Here is a 20,937-nt window from a genome sequence, read left to right as displayed (position 1 = left end):
GAGGCCCTCCCTGGCCCTGCGGGTGTGCGGGTCGAGGTCTTGCTGACGTTTGAGTGCGAAAGATAGTCTTTCTTTCATGAAATGATGGTGATTATAGGTAATGAATTAAAGAAATAGTGCCCCCACTGGCCCAAATGAAAGCACTGGCAACCCTGGGATGGTCCCAAAAAGGCTTGGGGGAAATTTTAGGTCCACAAAATCCAAAATACTAAAAACTCTGTCGGGTTGCAGGCACCAGGGGTTGGGATCTGGGTATTGTGGAAGAGGCTGCTGGGAAGGTGTGACCACAATTCCCCCCTCCCCGGCGCACATACGGGTACAGGCATGCACACACACAGACAAAACAACACAGAAACGCACATGCACGCAAACCACACACGTGTGCACACACACACCCATGCACGTACTCGCGGACAGACAACGTCCCGGGAACATCCTGAAGAGCCATGTGTCTGGGGCTGAGGGTGTGGAGGTTTATGGGTCCCTCCACATGTGCAGGTCCAACCACGGGGCTCTGGGCTTGGCCCCTCGAGTTTCCGGGGGCAGAAGTCACGTGGACAGGCTTTGAGAGGAAGGTGTCATGTATGCAAATTTATTCAGATGAGCGTTCAGCCACGGTCCTCTGTGGATTTGTGTACACTCACTTTTTTTAAAAAAAGAATGGTTTCCATAAAAGGTTTTTTGGTAATCACCTCATTTTTAATACAATGTTTATATACAAAAAACCCCATTTCAAACCACTTACTGTACAAGAGAAAGTAGAAGCATCAGATTGCATGACTTTAGCAAATAACAAAAATCTGCTACGCCTACGGACGTCCCCCCTAGTTGACAGCTCACAGGAATGTCAGCGTCTCACCGACCACACGTTCAAGACAGACACGTTTATCTTTTCGTCCCTCCCTTTGGTGAAACATTTCTATTATGTTTCTCTGGGTGCTTGAGAAATTTCAGATCATCGGTTAGTATAATGGCTGCAAATTGAGATCATTCTTATCGGCTATGAGATTCGTTTTCACAAGCTTTTAAAATGATAATAGTCCAACAGTAACATTCCTGTAAGTAAAAATATAGAGAAGTGTTACCAAAATAGAAGCCTTTATTAATAAAAATCTTTGGTATTAACAGTATTTTAAATTCCTCTCAATGATATTTGGTTAGCTAATAAAATAAAAGCCTTCCGCCTTTGAGCTACAGAGAAAAAACCCTTACATCCACTGTAGAATTGATTTTAAAAAAAGCCCAATAAATATTCTGAAGCTGCAAAAGTACCCCCAGAAGCCTTAAGACTTCTTGCAACCCTGAAGCCGTCTGCAGAAATGCCTCCGAGGTCATAATCCCTCACCGCCCGTTTTTCTATCGCCCTGAGGTGGGGGAAGCATGTGGCTGCTGGTGGGGACCCCAGAGGTGCCGGTCACCGCTCATTCAGGACACCTGCACCCCGCTAGTTCTCCAAGAGTAAATTCAGAGTTTCCTGGCCCTCTGAGTGGACAGAGCCAGGGCACCTCTCTTTCTGACCAGTGTCTCGGTTTCTGAATCCAGGGAAAGAAAAGGTGATGAAAAATCTCACTTTTTCAACCTAGAGACAGGTGATGTCTTTTGGAACTGGTGTCAGCATCGTTTATTCCTCATCCACTTCTCTGTTTGCCCTCAAATCTCACACCAGCTTTTGTCTAATGCCTTGGAATACCACCTCGCCTCTCTCTTAAGGCATCAGGAGGATTAAAGAAGATGTCTTCTGGGAGCTGCTTCTCACGCTAACGGCCAAGGAGACCCCAGACTCCAAGCATCGCTTCCGCAACGCGCCTGCATCTGCTGTGTATCACCCTGTCCCCAGCAATCATTCTGATTAACCTTGAATCCTAAAGATAACAGAATTCCCTGCCTAATGGTTTTGTGCAAAAACAAGAAAAAAAACAAACAAACAGAAAAAGACGGGGAAATGTTGTCCTATCAGAAGAAAGTGGTCTTCCAGGCCTGCCACAAACCCAGGAGCCACTGGACCAGGGAGCTGTGAGAAGTCGCCTGCCCCGGGAGAGGGCGCGCGTCGTCGATGGGGATGCCCGGCAGCTACGGGGCGCCCCCGGGGAAGTCGGGGCTGTCCGGCGGGGCAGGAGGGGTGGGGCTGTGGTTGTTGAAGGGCTCCGCCTTCTTCCGGTCCTTCTCCATCCACGTGTCCAGCAGCTGCTGTTTGCCCTGCTCCTCCCTCATGAATAGCTCCACCATGAGCACCTTCTCCTTGTGCATCTGCTGGCTGATGTCCTTGGGGATGTCAGGGATGACCCAGTCCACAAAGTCGCTCATGAACATGACCAGGTTCTGGAAGGAGAGTCACCGTCAGGCGGTGGGAAGGAGGACCTGGGAGGCACTGCCACTTCCACCTGCACCCCAGCTGGCAGTGCCTCGCCCCGTCACACCCCGGCCCTGGGACCTCAGACACACCTGGACTTCCCAGGCCTCGGTTTCCCGGAAGGTATAAATGAAACAGGAAACCAGCCAGGGGGGACCTCTGGTGGCTGACTTTCTTGAAAGAATCTGAGCTCAGTAAACAGGAAACGTCTCTGAGTGATTCTGAATCTCTTGCCTGGGAGGCTTGAGAAATGATCTGATTGGTTACCCATCACCAAATATAACAAGTGTTAAGGCTTTAAGGGAGAATAGTCAAAATACAAAGAGACCAGAAACGCAGGGAGCTTAAACTGTCTCTGATGATTCCGCAGGCCCTTCTGCCATTTGTCAGGTCTCCCGGGATCACCCTGAACGGCTGCCGCCTCCCTGGATGCATTTCTGGTCCATAGGGTGCAAATGAGTTGGCTTTCGTGGAAAAACGGAAATCTCTGGTTTTTAAACTTCCGTCTGACCAGCACTTGTTAGTACGTATGGCTGAGTTAGTCACCTTGTCACGGAAGGTGCTGGTGCCCCCCCATCCGCCATCACCTTTCTGGGTCCACGCTCCCCAGCTGTGGTGGGTGCTGGCCGCTAAGGCTCACAGAGGCTCGTCTCCAGGGAACCGTCCCCCCAGTCTCCCTGTTCCCAGCCTGGATGGTTGCAGCCAATGACTGGCCAGGTGGGCAGACTAAAGGCCCTCTTTTGCGTCAAGGTGGGCCCACGTGTGTGGTGGGATTCATGCTCCAGCCCAGACACCCTCCCTGCCGAGCTCCGTGCCCCCAGCCCCTTGCAGGGCCTCCCCTCAATGACCGGCTTGCACCAGAATCCTTGACTCAGGCTCTGCTTCTGGGGAACTGGGCCCCAGACACTAGTTCTGGCTCCAGAGGGTTATGGAAAGCTGGCGGACAAGGCAGTGGGGCCTCGGGGGCCGGAAGCCCTGCCAGGCGCCACACTGTGTAGAAGGGGCAGGGCTGGGGCTTGAACCCAGTTCCTGGATTCCAGGTTCTGGGGGCCACACAGGAGGGCAACCCCAGCGTGGCCTCCCCGGCTGGGACCTCAGGGCCGCATGCATCAGCCACTCCCCAGTCTGGGGTCCTGTCCACTGGGAATCGCTCAGGCCTCAGAGTTAGCCCCACTCCCCAGAGACTGGGCCAGGCGGGGCCAGGTCCCCTGCCTGCTGCGGGGGGGCAGGGGAGCGCTGGTGTCAGCTGGGAGCCCACTGCCCTCCTGTCCCTCCCTGCCAGCCCTGTCCACTGGGGCACGTCTCCTGCTGCACAGTGACAGGGGAGACTGAGGTCTCCTTCAATAAAGATGCCTTGCATTTAACTAAACGACCCCAGTCCTTCCGGAACCCCGCTCCCGCCTTCCTTTAACTGAGGAGGGGCTGGGACCTGTCCTTGCCCAGGGCCTGGGGTCACCAGCACTCCCCACCCTTGGGTGCCCAGGGCAAGTCCTCCAGCCTCCGAGCCCCCGACGCCAGCCAGCTCCTGTCCTCCTGACCCTGTTCTGGGCACAGAGCACCTCCTCGGTGCCTCGATTCCCAAACCTTCTGGAAGCAGACAGGACCCTCGCACCTGGAAGACGATGACAAAGGCCAGCCGGGCGGCCAGGACGGCCCAGAAGTCCTTGGAGACGTCGTACTTGTGTTCCGACCATGGTGGTTCCCGGTAGTCTTTGTACCTGCAAGATGGAGTTGGGTCTCTGAGAGGAACTGGGGTCTGGCTGCACCGAGGGGCTTGTGAGTGTCAGGAAAGCCTGAGTCGGACCCTGGGCCAACTGTAGGACAGCACCCTCCCTGGAGGAAGAGGCCCCCCTCCAGCCCACTCACACGCCCAGGGAGTCTCCCCATGTTGGACGGGGTGCCGGCACCCACGTGGGCTGGGCAGGCCAGAGGGGCGTCCCCGTAAGTCCAGCTGTGGGCCCACAGAAAGAGGCTCCGGGACCATCTGGTCCAGGGGTTCCAAACTTTTGAAGGCAGTGGAGCCCATTTTCTAAAAAGAAATCCCACCTGAGACTCTGGTAGGTCACACAAAGCAAGTGGGGCCTCCCTGGTTGAAGAGGGGTGGGGTCCCTAAGACTAGAGACTCAACCCACCCCCCATCACCCACAAAACTCCAGGCAGGGCTCCCTGAAATCCAGGTCTCCAGTCTCGACCTTCTCTGTAGGGGAAACTATTGGAAAAAATGAAACGTTTTCTTAAAGTAGCCCTTGTATGACGTTAACCATACAGTTATTGTGGTCAGGGCACCAGGGAACTGTCCCCAGGCCCGCCCTGCCCCACGGGGCCCAGCGCCCGAGGGGCATGTCTCTCCCTCTCCCAACTGTTAGCTCCTTATCTCCGTGTAATAAATACCAGCCCGGCCCTCTTATCACTTCCAGACATTGCCCATGAGCGCCTGCTGGGAGACAAGGTTGCTTACTTCCCTGGCCCCCAAGGTTCCACCTCTGTCCCTTGTGCAGCGGGAGTGGTGGGTGCCTCCTGGGCTTTAGGTCTGCCTTTTTCTCAGAGGCCCAGAGATGCCTGATGTGGGGCTGAGTGAGGATGAGAACCCGGGTTCTGTCCCCACCAACCACCCCAAAATTTGGGAGGTGCTTGGTTTTAACGGGGCTGACCCCCTCTGTGTGGGAAAAGCTTCCCTAAAGCCGTGTGAGGAAGCCATGGCCGGGGCGGTTTCTAGGTGCTGGGCTGCAGCTGTGCCCTGCTGGTTACTGAAAAGCTGAGGCCCAGGTGGGGAGACCAGGAGAGGAGGCACCTAGCTCTGTGGGCACAGGCCTCGCATAGACCCAGAGCCGGCTCCCGCCTTGCTGTGCATCCCTGCGCCATCGCTTGGCCTCTCTGGGCCTCGGTCTGGCATTCCCTCACTTAGTCATGTCGCAAGTATTTATTGAGCAGCTACTGCATGCCCCTGCATTCCAGGGGCAGAGCTTGCGGGGGGGCACAGACAGGGCCCCTCACCCACAGAGCTTTGTGTCTGAGGGAGCTGGATGGGAGCCTCGGAGGGCCTGTTCAGAGCTAAGCTGCCAACCCCAGAGACAGGATTGGGCTGGGAACACACCCTCTGGTGCCAGGTGCTGAGCCACGCAGAAGATGCACCACCTGATCTCCGATGGGAACAGGCATCCCCTGTTCTCCCAGCGTCAGAAGCCACACACATTTTCTCTTCCCTCTTCTTTCTGTTCTCAAGGCCAGTTGCACCAGGATGCTGGGAAATGTGTTTGGGTCACCTGGCAAACTCCTATGCATCCCTCAAAGCCCACTTACATAAGAACCGTCCAGATGCCAACCCCCACCACCTGCACTGACCTCTATCAGAGATGATCTTACAGTTTTCCTTGCTTTGCTCTTGTGCTAAGCCTGCCACCTCTCCCTGGGGAGAATAATAATGCCCTCTCTGGGGTTGCTGTGAGCATTCAATGAGACCATGTCTGTTTCAGTGCAGGAATAAATGGTAGCCAGCAGGGGTCACAGCGCTCAGCTCTGCTAAGCTGCCTCTCCCATTCCTGCTGCCCCAGGCTGGGCTGGGTGCTGCTCCTTTGGGAGGCAGCTTGACAGGGGAGCGGCCGGCAGCACAGAGCTCACGGCACCTACAGCACTTAATAGTGGGCAACGGTTGGGTGGGCCTGGCTAAAGCCCGAATCCCAGGGAGCAGCGTGGACTGGCCCATGGCCTTCCTTCTCTGTGGGGGTCAAAGTAACAAGGGTCTCACTTAAAAACCAGGTCTCTGCTCTGCCTCCTTGGCCTCCCCCTGTGTGGCCAGGACTGCTGACCGATGCATGGATGGGGAGGTGCTTCCGGGGGCTGGATGCCCGATGCCCGATTCTTACCCAGGAAACACCAACACTGACATTTCTGAGGGAATTTATAATAAAATGACCACCTATATCCCTGCCTTCTTTGTTCTAAATCATTCTTCCTCTAAACTTCATTTTGAGTTAAATAGGTCAGCCTGAGTGTGTTCTTGGCGTGGGATGTTCACACGAAGCGAGAGGAGTGCAGCGCTGGCTGAGAAGCGGCAGGGGTCCCGGACCGGAAGCTCGGGGGTCTCTGGGGCCCGTGCCTGCGGAGGATGGCGAGGAAGGGACCTTGAGTCCCTGCCCTTGACCCCCAGCTCTCCAGGCAGACCCTGCCCGAGGCGACCACGCAGGGGGTTGAAGCAGATCACCTGGGCCTTTCCTGTGATGTACGTGCTCACGTACATGTGCCTTGAAACATGCGGTGGGTGGGATTCTGAAAAGCGGGAAGCATGTCGTGTTGCCTGTTTGTGTGTCACCTGCCCTTTCTCGTTGGCAGGCCTGGCTGTACCGGGTCCCAGAGTAGGTGTGGTCCCTGCCCTGACACAGAACACACGGCACGTCGTGTGATTTCTCTTTAAGCGCTCGGGGTCAGCCGGGCACATCTGCTGTTGCAAAGCCCTCAGTAGCACCTGTGCTGGACAGGTCTGCCTGCCTGTTCCAATGACCGCACGCGGTGCTGGTTTTCCATTTCTTGGGCCAGTTTTTTTTTTTTTTTTGCAAGCAGCCACATGCCACCGCTTGTTGCTGTCAGCACCCTGGACCCTGGCAGTCTCCTCCGCTTCCTGCTACTAGGGCAAGGGTATGAAGACAGACAGGTAAGCTTGCTAGAACTATGGGCAAAGTAAGAGTAAACAGCCTTGGGGTAGATTATCCGCCCTACGCAGAAAGGGCTGCGCGTCATCGCGTGGGTTTGTGACACGTGCTCTGGCCCTTGCAGTCTTTCGTGTTCTGAATCTCAGCTGGGCTGGAGGCGGTGCGGACTGCCCACAGATGCTGAGTGTGCCCCACTCTGCCTCCCCGGTCTCAGCCTCATGGCAAAGCCCGTGGCCAGTCGCTCCACAGTCCTCTGTTTCTTGACCCGGGATGCGTGCCCCTGCCCGCACCTTCAGCCCTACCGTCCACGTTTTCCTTTATGCTTCATGCTCCAGAACAGGCTGCAGTTTCCCACCCACAGACGCCCCTGCTCACCACTCTTCTTTTACCCGCTTTGCCCCTCCCCTTGGAGTGACCCCTACTGCCTCCACCCTCTGCCCGGGCTTCCGGCTACTATCACCCCTTTAACTCGATCTGTTTATGCTTCTGTTGTCCCTGCACAAAGTCCCTGGGCAGCAGGGATCATGTGGCCCACGCCCGAGCCCCGGCCCTGAGCCCCCGGCCCCTAACCCGGCCAGGCTGGCACCTGGAAGATGCACAGCGAATAGCCAGGCCTGGCTCTGCCCCTCACTCGTGCCCCCACCCTCTTCCCCGCCTCCATCTTTCCTGGGGTGCTACCTGCCTGCCCTGAGTGTCTGGCCAGCTGATGGGGCCCTGCAGGTTGGACCCTCTCAGACGTCTGTTGCTTTTGCCTGCCCAGGACCCAGCACCCCAGTTTTCCTTGGGGTGCCCCAAATCTATGGCTATGACTCCATACCCTGGCACACGACCCAGACCTAGCCAACAAGATCCCCGCACACTCTGGCAACAGTGATTGGTTCAGGAATGGGCCTCTGACCCGAGACAGGTCATTGAGACTCAATCCTAGGACTTCTGCTGATGGGTGGGAAAGAAAGCCCCCCTAGTGGGACTGCTGAGCAGAGAGGACTGCTGGGGGACGCTTACTGCCTGTCAGGAAATGACGCCCACATGCAGGAATGTATAAAATCGGGGAGGCAGTGTCAGGATGGGGCCGGATGACAAGGCAGCCCCTGGATCCCGCCACGCCAGAAGCCTATCACGGACTTCTTAGTTAAAGAACTAATAAATCACATCCTACCCCCACCCCAGGGATATTTTTTTTTCCCCCTTGAAGCAAGATTAAGCTGTTCTGTGATTTGCCCTGAAAGAATCCTGGCTTGAACTGGGGTTTTCGCAGAAGCCCACCAAATGGGGCTCTTTAAAGAGAGCTGCCTGGGCGGTACCTGCAGATCTGCACCTCGTAGCCCAGGTCTAGGGGGTCGTTGGGGGCCGTGCCATTCTGGAAGTCGCTGACGTTGAAGGAGGAGAGGGTGTGGTTGACGAAGCCGTGCATGGTCCCGTTCTCACTGTACATGTAGAGGTACACCAGGCGAGGGATGAAGTCCGATGTGAAGGAGATCACGAATGCCTGGGGCGGGAACAGAGCCGTGAGTGTGGACGCCCGCTGGGAGGGGGAGGGGATGTACCCCACCAGAGCCAGGGCAGCGCTGGCCCTGGGGCCCGGCCACGTGACCCAAGTTGGCAAACATGACCCCATGGCCTCGGCTTGTCGAGTGACAAACGAAGGGTTGGGGGCATTCCTGTCGGCCCCTCCAGCACCTTGAGGAGAGGGCCCGGGGGCTGGGAACAGGGCGCCCCTGAACGAGAAGGCTTGGGGACCATGCTGGCTGCCTCTCACTGGCTGTGTGGCCCTGGACAAATCGCCTGACCTCTCTGTGCCTCCATTTTCTCTTGTCAAACAGGGCTAACAGCGCCCGCTCTAGGTGCTTCTCCTTCCTGGCTTGTTTGAAAGAGAGTGAGGCAGGGAGGGAAAGTGCTTTGTGGATTGTGAAGTTCAGACCCAGCCCACCCTATTCTAGAGCAGTCCCCGGGGCAGCGCAGTGTAAGGCCAGTATCAGAGCATGGACCCGACGGCCTGGGGTAAAGTCCAGCTCTGCCTCTTGTTGGCTGTGTGACCTCGGGCAAGTCGCCTGACCTCTCTGTGCCTCGGCTGTATCACCTGCAAGATGGGGCAATAACCCTCTGCCTCCATGGGCCGTGTGTGCACTCGTGGGTGGGTGCACTGAATGGGCTTAGAAGGGCCTGGAGCATTCTAGATGCTCAATAAATGTTAGCTGCTATTATTATTATTGTTGCTGCTCTCACGAGACGTCCAGCTTGTTCCTAGCTGCTCTGCTCTCAGCGCCCCCATGCTCATGCCCCAGAGGGGCTGTACCTTGGTGTTTCCAGCCTCTCCCCATCAAAATGTGCCCCCAGCTCAGCCCGGGTCGGGGTGCGGAGCTGTCGCTGTCCAGTGTGCAAGCTCAGCCACGGCCTCCCTTTGTAAGTGGGGATTCAAAGCCTTAACCCAGCGGGACTGGGTGGCTGACAGGGAGCTGTCAGCCAGCAGGGAAAGCAGGTCCAGGGCTCTGAGGGTCCCTTCTCCCGGGCCGAGCATCCCTTCCTGTGCCGTGGGGACTGAGTGTCAGGGCCTCACTGTGACCCTGACCCAGCACTGTGACCATCTGCTCCAGGGAGCTGCCCGCCCGCCCCCCGCTCCATCCCCGACCCTACAAGGCGCAGGGTGGCAGCTTCTGGGGGGCTCAGGCTTGGCCGGCTGGTGGAGGGGTTGGGGTCACAGGGCTGAGGCGTTGCAGACCCCCCTGGGGTTCTCGTGTCAGGAAGGCGTGGACCAGATGCTGGGGCAGGGCCGTGGAGCGCGGGGCACTGTCCTCAGCGAGCTCGTGTGTCTGTGCGTGCCTGTGTGCATGTGTGGGCGCCTGGCAGGTTCCTCTTCTCTCCGTGTTTCAGGATTTCTCAAACTTTCTTTGAAGAGCGGGCATGAGTTTCACATAAAGGGGGAAAGTTAACTTTTTTTTTTGGCCGTGCTGCGTGGCCTGCGGGATCTTAGTTCCCGACCAGGGATCGAACCCGTGTCCCCTGCAGTGGAAGCACGGAGTCTTAACCACTGGACCTCCAGGGACGTCCCAAAATTAACTTTTTTTAAAAAGAGCAGAAGAGTTGCTAATGAGGAATCTCCGTGTCTCTCTCTGTCTCTGTGTCTCTGTGTGTCTCTCTCTCCCGCCCTCCCTGTCTCTGTCTCTCTCCCTCCCTGTCTGCCTCTATCTCCTTCTCTTGTTTGTTCTCAGGACTTGGGAGAGAGGGGACTTAGGGGCCAAGGTGGGCACAGTGGAGGGTTTTGCCCCCGGTTGCAGAGAAAGGTCGAGGAGATTTTGTCATTCCCACCAGAGCCCGCCCCACCCCTCAACAGGACCAAGGGATGCTTCTGAAGAGGAGATGCTCCTGCCAGCTGGGAACCGCTCCGAGGCTGGAGGTACGCACCAGCTCTCTGGAAGGGGAAGGGGTGCCCGGCTGCAGGGCAGCTCGGCCGGGCTTCCTGGCCGAGGTCCTGACGTCACCGGTCACTTACGTTGATTATGACGGCAAGCTTCCCGATGCCTCTGAGGATATCGTACCAGATGCCTGGGGGAAAGGGAAGCACAGGTTTAAAGACCCCCTTGCCCTGGCTCTCAGTAACTCGGGCTAGCAGGCAGCAGCCCGGCCTTCGCAGGGGCCAGTCTGGTCCTCTTCTGGGGCAGGTCAGACACGTGGTAACAGGGAATAGTTTGGGGAGGACCTGGGGGAGCCTGGCTGACAACGGAGCCCATGGCTTGTACTGGCTCGTCAGCTGTTTGTAAGCAAACTGTGTAGCTTCTCAAAGAGATGCTTAGAAACACCTGGTCCCTGGTTCTGAACAATCTCCCGCGAAGCTGCGTAAACTACTGATCGGCGTGGATGGAGTCTTTCTCTAGAGAGACAAAGATTCAGTTTGTACGCAGCTCCTGCCCCAAAGAGCCCACGCAGCAGTAACTGGAGACTGAAACCACGAAGTTTGATGTCCTATGAATTTTCCGTAGCTCTAGTGCCAGGAAAACTGAATTTAGGGACAGGCCAGATGCAGGGCGAGTGTCAGGGAGCAAAGCCAGGGCCCCCGGCTGGTGAGGCTGGGACCATGGCCTGGGTATAATGACTGGACAGCAGTGCGGTACAAACCATTTCCCGTCTGGATGCCCCCTTGTTCCCATCACCCCAAGGTGCAGCACTGTAGCTCATCGCAGGTGAACAGAAGGATGGTCCTTTCTGAACCAGAAAGCCCAGGACAGAAGCACTTTATCCAGGGCTAGCCCCACTCCTTAGGGCCTCAATGCTGCGACTCCTGGACGGGCGCCCAGTGCCCCTGCCCCCAACCTGACCGCGTTCCTATGAGGCTAGCACACATCACGGAAAAGCTGGGGCTGGAATCCTGTCCCAGGCACTCTCTCTCCCTGCCCGGAGCCAGACCTGAGTGGTGACAACGGCACTCCTCAGGAAGGGGTGGAGGGGACAGTGGCCGGTGGTTGGGGGGCTCCACCCAGGGCACATAGAGCTGCTCATGGGCGTTCCTGCCCTCGCAGTGAGCGCCCGTCTCGGGAGTGTATGCTTGGGGGTCTGCAGAGACCGCAGGAGTTCAGGCCCATGTAGCCCAGAAGCTGGAAGCCGCAGGCTGGGACCCAGCACCCAAGGTCTGCCGTGAGGGGGCTCCCCAGCCGCCGCCAGGTACCACTCCACGAAGCAAGCATTCACGCTGCCCGCTGTAGACCCTTCTGCGGGGCCTCGTGGGAGTGACGCTCACCTCCCTGCCCATCAGCCGCCCGTGCCGGCTATCACCGAACCCGAGATGCGAAGCTCGTCCCGGCTCTGTTGGGTCTTCCCACGAGGGCAGCGGTGTTTGATTCACTTTCGCGCTGGAGCAGTGGCAGGGCGGTCATGGGGCCTGCACGCCTCGGGGCGCTAGATCCACCACCCTTCCCATCTCTCCCGAAGGAAGCACTCGAGGTGCAAGTGAGCAAGAGGCAGCTCCTCGGACGACGCATCTGTACGAAGTCAGCGCTGTGCAGGGCCCACCCTCACGGCTGGCCGCCTCGGGGGCGGGGAGCCCTTCTGGAGACTCCACGCTCCCGGGGAGCACATCCTTCATCCCTCCCGGGTCTAGCAGGCAGCCTGGCACGTGGGGCTGGGTGCTGTTGGCTAAGTGTTGGCTGAGTGACTGTACGAACGTAGAAAGCCCTTCCAACTAGGCTTCACGCCCGAGCAGAGGTTGCCACATCCAGGTGCGTGGGTGTTTCCTCGAGCTTGCCCGCTACTTAAAAATTGCTGGTGGGAATGTAAATTGATACAGCCACTATGGAGAACAGTATGGAGGTTCCTTAAAAAACTAAAAATAGGGCTTCCCTGGTGGCGCAGTGGTTGAGAGTCCGCCTGCCGATGCAGGGGACACGGGTTCGTGCCCCGGTCCGGGAAGATCCCACATGCCGCTGAGCGGCTGGGCCCGTGAGCCATGGCCGCTGAGCCTGCGTGTCCGGAGCCTGTGCTCCGCAACGGGAAAGGCCACAACAGTGAGAGGCCTGCGTACCGCAAAACAAAACAAAACAAAACAAAACTAAAAAACAGAACTACCATACGACCCAGCAATCCCACTACTGGGCATATACCCTGAGAAAACCATAATTCAAAAAGAGACATGTACCACAGAGTTCATTGCAGCTCTATTTACAATAGCCAGGAAGTCAGATATGGAAGCCAGGATATGGAAGTGTCCATCATCGGATGAATGGATAAAGATGTGGCACATATATACAATGGAATATTACTCAGCCATAAAAAGAAACGAAATTGTGTTATTTGTAGCGAGGTGGATGGACCTAGAGTCTGTCATACAGAGTGAAGTAAGTCAGAAAGAGAAAAAACAAATACCGTATGCTAACACATATATATGGAATCTACGGGAAAAATAAAAGGGTCATGAAGAACCTAGGGGTAAGACGGGAATAAAGACAAAGACCTACTAGAGAATGGACTTGAGGATATGGGGAGGGGGAAGGGTAAGCTGTGACAAAGTGAAAGAGTGGCATGGACATATATACACTACCAAACGTAAAATAGATAGCTAGTGGGAAGCAGCCGCATAGCACAGGGAGATCAGCTCGGTGCTTTCTGACCACCTAGAGGGGTGGGATCTGGAGGGTGGGAGGGAGGGAGATGCAAGAGGGAAGAGATATGGGGACATATGTATATGTATAACTGATTCACTTTGTTATAAAGCAGAAACTAACACACCATTGTAAAGCAATTATACTCCAATAAAGATGTTAAAAAAAAAAGATACAATGCAAATAGAAAAAAAAATGTCGATGGATGTTCACAGACCGGGATGACGTGTTTTTAAAAAGCGAAACTTGCTGCTTCTAAAGGAGCCTCAGCTCTGGGTCAGCAGCAGGCTGGCATCTCCAGGACTACAGTTGGCCGTGGCTGGCAGCGGCGCCTCCTTCAGGCCACACAATGCACTGCAGGTCTCTCTGTACCAAGGCAACTCCCTTTATCACCACCAGTCGCTTAGAGAAACATTTATCCAAACCCAGACCTGACTAAAGTGGGGAGACAAAAAACCCCCGAGGGTTGGGTGTTTCATGGGAACAAGCACGCCTGCTGTGTATGTTTCGTCCACTCCTTCTTGCGGCCCCGCCTGGCCCCGAGGGCTCTGAGCTTGAGGACTCCGAGTGGGGGGCCAGGGTGCCGGTGAGCCTGGCAAGTTGAGGTTTCCGGGCAGGGGGCTGCCTCGGGGGGCGGCTCCTGAGCACAGCAGGAGGAAATGAGTCTGCGGCCGGCCCAGGCAGCGGCCCAACGGGCTGAGACAGGTGACAACAGAAAACGGAGCTGCTGAGGTGGGAGACGGATGGGCTAGCGAGGGCTTTCCACGGCCCGGGGCTGAGCCGGGCTTCCAGGTCCTGCAGTGCCTTTATGTCCGGGCCGACGGTCCTCTGTGCGATCCCCACCCCAGAACCGTGGGCTCCTGTTGCGAAAGTGCAGAACCCGGACGCCGCTCCGGCCCGCAGGATCATCTCTTCTGGAGCCTTGACGCTCCAAGTTATTCAGACACACTCTGCACTCCAGGATAAGAATCATTGCTCTGACGACCTCGAGGTACAAGGGGCTGATGCTGTTTGGGACAAATCTGGGCTTCGCTTATGAAAATCTCGCGGGGGGAGATGCCTCATTTCCATCGGCCTTCTTCAAGGCATCACTGCTGTCCCAGGAGACGCTAAGCCCCGTTTCCAAGCACACGTCAGGGAGGTGTTTAGACGCGCCTGTCAACTCTCAGCACCCGGGAGCCGAGCTCAGGCAGAGTTCCTCACTCGGAAGGCTCTGAAGAATGAGCATGAGGGCAGGAAGCATGCTGGTCTGGAGTCAAAGGTCAGGACTGCGATGCTGGAGCCGGTTCCCACGTGCGCACACGGCTGGGTCACTGCAGCCACTCGCCACACCCCCCCCCTCCAGGGCCAAGCAGGGCAGTCGCGGCGCCTGTGCTTTGTGGCAGTGCTTCCTCCAGACACCCCTGGCGCCGTGGGTGCAGGTCATGGGGGCCACTGGGGCCCTCTGTCCCCTCAGGGCCCTGCACGGATCACAGGAGGAATACAAAAGCCTCTTCAAGGAAAGGTTACCGTGGAGGAGGCCATAAACAAACCCAGATTATGCTCCAGCTGACCAGGCAGGAACCAGGAAGGGAGCAGCCAGTCCGTAAGGACTGGGAATAATCGAGGAGCCGCGATCAGAAACCCTGAGGATATGATCCAAGCCCTGCTCGTGGTGGGAACGACAACGCCCACCAGGGCCGCGGAGGGCCGGTGGCAGCGTGGCGCCCCGGTGCTCCCTTCCACCCTGGGGGGGCTGCAGGCTCTGGGTGCTGCTACAGGACACGGCCACGGCTCTGCCAGGCACAGATGCCAAAGCAAACTCTGGCCGCCGTGGACACGCCTGGGGCCTCCGGGCGCCTGAGAATCGGGCCTTTGTAAGCAGCAAGTGGCGGGAGGCGACGCTCTTTTCTTCACGGCCGCTGGGCACGGGCTCAGGATTCCCAAGGACTGTCCAGGGAGCGCCTGGTGGGATGACCGTCTGCCCCATGCAGGCCTCAGGCGTGCACCTCACGGAGGTGTGCCGGGAGGGGCTGAGGGCTTGAGCGCTCCGGTTCCAGCTCAGCTCCGCTAACCACCTGGCCTCAGTCTCCCCATCTGGAAAATGGGACCGAGGATTTGCCCCAGCTTCCCCATGAGGCTCCTGGGGGGACTCGACAGCTGAAAGCCCCAGAGAAAGTTCAATGCCAGGCACAGCTCTCTGGGGTCGTCCTCAGAGCAGGGCGGGGTACGCTTCCGAGAGCCCTGGGTTCCGCGTCACCTTGATCTCGAGGCGGGGATTTGCAAACACGGCCTGTGGCCCAAATCAGTGCATGGCTGGTGTTGTTGGATGACCCACGAGCAAAGAACAGCTCTTGCATTTTCAAGTGTGAGTGAAAAAAGCGTGAGAAACTTAGCCTTTCGGTGAGAATTCTGCACATCACCTCAGTCCACAGAGACAAAAACGTTTACTCTCCGGCCGTTCATGGAAACGTGAGCCAGGCTCTGACTCAGTGCAGCAGCAAACCCACTGCTTTGGACTGCTGTCCCCGCCGGCCCTGTGGCCACGGCCCTCCCGGCTGCGTAGGGGTGTGGTGTGAGGGGCGAAGGCTCGCTCCAAGGCCACAGATGAGGCAGAATCAGGGAGCCAGAAGGGACTTCACAGGCCAGTGAGTTCTGGGGCCTTAAAATCTTTTAAAATCATAAACGAGGTCTAGGACGGAAGACATCTGTTTGCCGGGTCTTTGCTGATTGCCCGGGTCGTCCAGATAGGAAGGAGAGACTAAAGTGTCAAAACACAGGGCGATGACCTCTGTACCGCAGCTGGGCTTAGACGTCCCTCCTGGTGGAACAGCGAGCGTGCCTGGACCCTCTCTAAGCCTGGGGCCGGCAGGTCACATCACGGGGCCCAGAGCACAAATGTGAACCAGGTGGAATCACCGATATCTGAGCGCGTCTGAATCGTGAGAACGGCGATTTCATCCGGTTCAACCCGAGAGGCTGCACCGTGTAAAGCCGGACTCCAGGCTTCCCGGGGGGCGGGGGTGGATGGTGGAGAATCAGTGGGCCTGGCATCATCAGCGGGTGGGGGCCGCACCATGGGGCCCCGCACGGGCCAAGGAGCCCCTGGCTGGGGATGCAATGGCCTCAGGGGCGTTTTCAACGAGGGCGACCCAATGCCGAGGGCGAGAGAAGGTTTTGGAAGGAGTGACGAAGCCCCTGCATTTTTGCAAGATTATATTTGGGCTACAAAAGCCCAACCCAGACTTCTCTGGTGGCGCAGTGGTTAAGAATCCGCCTGCCAATGCAGGGCACACGGGTTCGAGCCCTGGTCCGGGAAGATCCCACGTGCCGTGGAGCAACTAACCCTGTGCGCCACAACTACAGAGCCTGTGCTCTGGAGCCCGCGAGCCACAACTACTGAGCCTGCGCACCTAGAGCCTGTGCTCTGCAACAAGAAAAGCCACCACGATGAGAAACCCGTGCACCGCAACGAAGAGTAGCCCCCGCTCGCCACACCTAGAGAAAGCCCGTGCGCAGCAACGAAGACCCAACGTAGCAAAAAATAAATAAAAATAAATAAATTTATTAAAAAAAAAAAGCCCAACCCAAAGATCTATCTCGCTGGTGTGCAAACCTTATTTTGGTAAAATGACAGATAACATCCCTAACACACAATTCCATCTTGTTTGTTCTAGGAACCAGCACAGAACTAGCACAGGTGCTGTTGTAACTAAAATTGTGTTCAATAGGAGATAAAACAAATATATTTTGTAATTTTCCATCTCATTTCAAGATAAAATCCCAATAAAGACTTTTTTGTTTTCACCCTGAAAATTGGGTTCCGGATTAAGTTGATTCCCTTTAAGATACAATGAGCATTGTCCTTGCTGGTGGGGGCTAGCTGTGGCCAAGGCCTGCTAGGTCTGCTAGCTGAGCCCTGCCTGCTAGATCCCCCCACTCCTGGACAGACGGGCACCCACATATGCTTAAATGCCTCTGGTGACGGGGAGCTCACCACTCCATAAGGATGTCGGTTCCACTTTCGACACCTTTGACTATTCGAAAGTTAGTCCTTATGCTGGTGTTAAACGTCCCCCAACCCCAAGCCCCTCTTCCACATGGATGAGGAGCGCCTTAGTGACTCGGGGTTAAAAAGCCCAGGTTGCTCTCGGCCCTGACCCGACAGGCAGGTGACACGATGCTCTTCCTTCATTGCTGGGAGGGGGCTCCCTCCTTCCTTTACTCTTCTGTGAACGTTAAATGACTAAACGATACCCTCTGTAGGAAGGCACTGCTGAGCAGCTACTATGAGCTGGTCTGGCTCTGTGCTCTGGGCCATGCAGACAGCCGGGGAGGGGCAGGGGTGCTGAGGGCCATCAGAGGGAATGTACCTTGTGGGCCTCCTGGAGCAGCACACCGGGGAGCAGCTCTGATATCCGAGCCACGAGCTCTTTCCCAAGTGTTCTCCGCGGCCCACACATCTCAGGAGTTGGCAGTTCGGGGTGGGGTGGGGAGGGGCCCGGAGGCCCTGCATCCTCACCCCCCGCCCCATCTCTGACCCTGTCCCCAGGGCAGGTGCAGTGAGGAGCCCGGGACCCCACTTTGCTAGCTCTGCCTCTGGCTTCCGGGGAGCAGCACCCTTTCCCCAAGCCCAGTATGTCCTCCAACCCCAGCGCCCAGAGCACTCACCGATGTCCTTGGCTCTGACGGCCACCGGCCTTCGGAGCTCGGTGATGAACTTCTTGGCGTCCAGGCGTATCTCAATAATGTTGTTCAGCAGCGCAAAGAGCGGGGCCAGCGGGAAGGACGCAACGAACAGGGTGACAAAGCCGAACTGGATGACTGCAGAGAGGAGGGGACGGCGGTCAGCATGCACTGTCCCTGTCCCGGGATGGCAGGACCCCCGCCCCACGCCCCCGGGTCGGATGGGCCCTGCCTCCCATGTGTAAGAGGGGATCTCGGACATGCCCAGGCCGGGAGGGAGCTGTGGGCAAGGTTCCAAGTTTTGCTCTGGGCCTGAGTCTTGTCTCTTGAATAAAGGCCGTGTACTCACTTATCATATGTCTGATCTTAAAAATCACCAGTTAACGGGAAAAAGGTGCCCGTGAGCACAAAGGCCCAGCCTCAGTCACCCTGTGTGCGGGCCGGGACGGTGCCCTCGTGCTTCCTAGGACCTGGCGGGCCCGCGAGCATCACTGCGTCTCCAACAGCCCCCAGCGCCCCCCTCCGTCGGGCCCCGGGGAGCCGGTCGGGGACCGCCGCCCGCTGTCTGGACAATCTCGCCCCTCTGCCTCCCTCCCTCACTGTCCCTCCTTCTGCTCATCATGGGCCGGCGGGGCAGGTCGGGGAGAGGGTGCTGAATGGAAGTGAGTGGAGGAAGCTGGCTCAGGAACTGCACAGCCGGACCTCGCCCAAGGGCGCTCGGTGCCAGGCGGGAAACAGGGAAGCCGGCAGAATGTGGCCCCGGGCCCAGCGGGCTGAGCGTGACCACTGTTAGCGCGCCGGGGTGCCTGGAGGCTCTGTGTGATCCCTCGTCCCAGAGCCACGTCCCTGGCCCCTCACGTGCCCCACGGGGGCTCTGCAGGATGTTTCTGTGGATGCTGGCCTCGCCTGAAGGCTCTGGAGATGATGGACAGGATGGAGGCCACCGGATAAGCTCGGCGTTGGGGCCAGGGGGCTGCTGAGCCCCGAGGCTGCGGGTTCCCCGACTCCCGAGTGACGCTGCCTCCCCTTGCAGGGACAGCAGTGGGGAGAGCAGCAGGAGGCGCGGGTGGGTCATGCCCACTGGGCCTTTTCTTCCACCTACCCCATCCCAGCCCGAGTCGGCCTGGAGGAGACGGCCAGGCACAGGGTGGCTGCTCTTTGGGGGGGGCAGGAGGGGCCTCCCCCAGGAATTTCATTTCACTAAACCCCAGAGGATCCAGGACTCTCCAGCCACCATAAAAATTAAAATCTGGGGACTTCCCTGGTGGCACAGCGGTTAAGAATCCGCCTGCCAATGCGGGGGACATGGGTTCGAGCCATGGTCCGGGAAGATCCCACATGCCGCGGAGGAGCTAAGCCCGTGCGCCACAACTACTAAGCCCACGCGCTGCAACTACTGAAGCCCGCACGTCTAGAGCCGGTGTTCCACAACAAGAGAAGCACCCGCTCGCCGCAACTAGAGAAAGCCTGTGCGCAGCAACGAAGACCCAACGAAGCCAAAAAAAAAAATAATAATAAACTTAAAAAAAAATTAAAATCTGGGGAAACGACCGACTGCAGTCTCTCAGCGGACCATAGGCTGCTGTTCTCGGTGTCCATCCGCCCACGGGGTCAGGCAGTGGAGACCCTCCTCCCAGGCCCCACGATGAGCATAAACAGCTGGGCAGAGAGCAGGCCTGGGGAGGCAGCACCCGCAGGGCGGGGAGCTGCCCGTCTGCCTCCGGTTCAGCCTGGATTTGATTCCGGGACGATGTCCGGGAGGATGTCACCCAGACGCCATACCATCTCCTTGTCTTAAGTCTCAGAGTGTTACGGCACTGGTGTCCGGGAAGCTGGGAGTGACTTACTGGGACCAGCTCTGCCAACAGGGAGGGACACACCCGCGGTACAATTAAACAGAACCGCTCCTGAAACCCAAGGCCACCCCACCCCTGACCAGCCCACCCTGCAGACCAGTCCCTGGCTGGTTTGCCCAGGTGCCTGTTAAAACGCAGAGTCCTGGGTCCCATTCCGTGCAGACCAGGATTGGGCCTGGGAACCAGCATTAAAATTTTTTTTTTTTTGCTGCACTGCGAGGCTTGAGGAATCTTAGTTCCCCGGCCAGGGATCAAACCCGGGGCCCCGGCTGTGGAAGCCCAGAGTCTTAACCACTGGACCGCCAGGGAAGTCCCCCAGCATTTAAGATAAGCTGTCCATGGTGGTTAGGGGGCACGACACTGGGACCCCTGTGCGGGAGTGTCAGCCTTCACTCATCCATTCATTCAGGGAGCACACATTGAGCACCCACTGTATACCTGGACCTGTGCTAGGGGCAGGGGGTACAGCAGTGAAGAAAAAAGACCTGCTTTCATGGAGCTTTGATTCTACGGGAGAGGCAGACGGTGGAGGAATGAGGAAGGGTTGGGGACTAAAGATATCAGCTGCGGTGAGAACCAGAAAGCAGGGGGAGAGGCTGCCCCTTTTAAACCCTGCGGTGGGGAAGACCCCTCTGGTGGGGGACATTCTGAGCAGAGCCCTGGAGGAAGGGAGAGAGGGAGTGACGCTCATACCAGGGGAAAGCGTTATGGGCAGGGCACAGCCAGTGCAAAGGCCCCTTGGCAGGAGTGACCTCTATGAGTTTGGGTAACAGCAAGGAGGCCAGCGTGGCCCAAGTGGAGGGAGAGGTCAGAGGTGGGGTCAGGGAGGCTCCAGGTGGCTGCCACGCAGGCCACACCTGGCCCGTCCCCTCTCTCTCGCGCCCCACTCCTGGGAGTCATGTGCCACCTCTGGGCATCCTCCCATCCAGCGGCACAGCTGCAGGTGACACGGCTGAGTCCTGGGTGTGTCCCGCTCCGTGCAGGGACCGCAGCGAGCCCCAGGCGGCCAGCTGGCCCTTTTCCGTCCTGCCCCGTCTCCCAGGACAGGGTTCTCCCGTCACTCACTCATCTCCATGTACTCCGGGGTGAGGCCCGCGAAGGGCTCCAGCGTGTAATCCACCTCGTACCGCTGCTTCTTCTTCACGTACTCGTCGTGGTCAGAGGGGCTCTGGTGCCTCAGCCTCAGGTAACGGATGAACTTCTTCATTTTCCTGAAAGACACACGACGTCACCTCGGTTGGGTTTCCAGGGAGGTGGGCTCGGGGGTCTGGCGCCTCCAAGCTGTTTTGCCAATTCTCTGAGCCCTCGCGCGTTCTCAGTCCTGAACTAAC

General features: G+C 57.6%; 1 protein-coding gene across 3 annotated transcripts in view; it reads right to left on the bottom strand.

Annotated features, from left to right (window-relative positions):
* Positions 1–677: 677 nt before the first annotated feature.
* Positions 678–20,937, bottom strand: part of ANO1 (anoctamin 1) — an 89,990-nt gene continuing 69,730 nt past the window's right edge. For all 3 annotated transcript variants that reach the window (XM_027090101.1, XM_027090103.1, XM_027090102.1), the window contains 6 exons: positions 20,672–20,817; positions 17,736–17,888; positions 10,487–10,539; positions 8,301–8,485; positions 3,963–4,068; positions 678–2,319 (listed from right to left, as the gene is read on the bottom strand). In XM_027090101.1, coding sequence (XP_026945902.1) covers positions 2,071–2,319; positions 3,963–4,068; positions 8,301–8,485; positions 10,487–10,539; positions 17,736–17,888; positions 20,672–20,817 — 892 coding nt within the window. In that variant the 3' untranslated portion in view covers positions 678–2,070. The remainder of the gene's footprint in view (positions 2,320–3,962; positions 4,069–8,300; positions 8,486–10,486; positions 10,540–17,735; positions 17,889–20,671; positions 20,818–20,937) is intronic.

Source organism: Aethalodelphis obliquidens, unplaced genomic scaffold, assembly GCF_003676395.1.
Source record: "Aethalodelphis obliquidens isolate GAN/ISIS:26980383/991018 unplaced genomic scaffold, ASM367639v1 scaffold69, whole genome shotgun sequence".
Lineage (NCBI taxonomy): Eukaryota > Metazoa > Chordata > Mammalia > Artiodactyla > Delphinidae > Aethalodelphis > Aethalodelphis obliquidens.
This window is presented reverse-complemented; position numbering and strand designations above follow the sequence as displayed.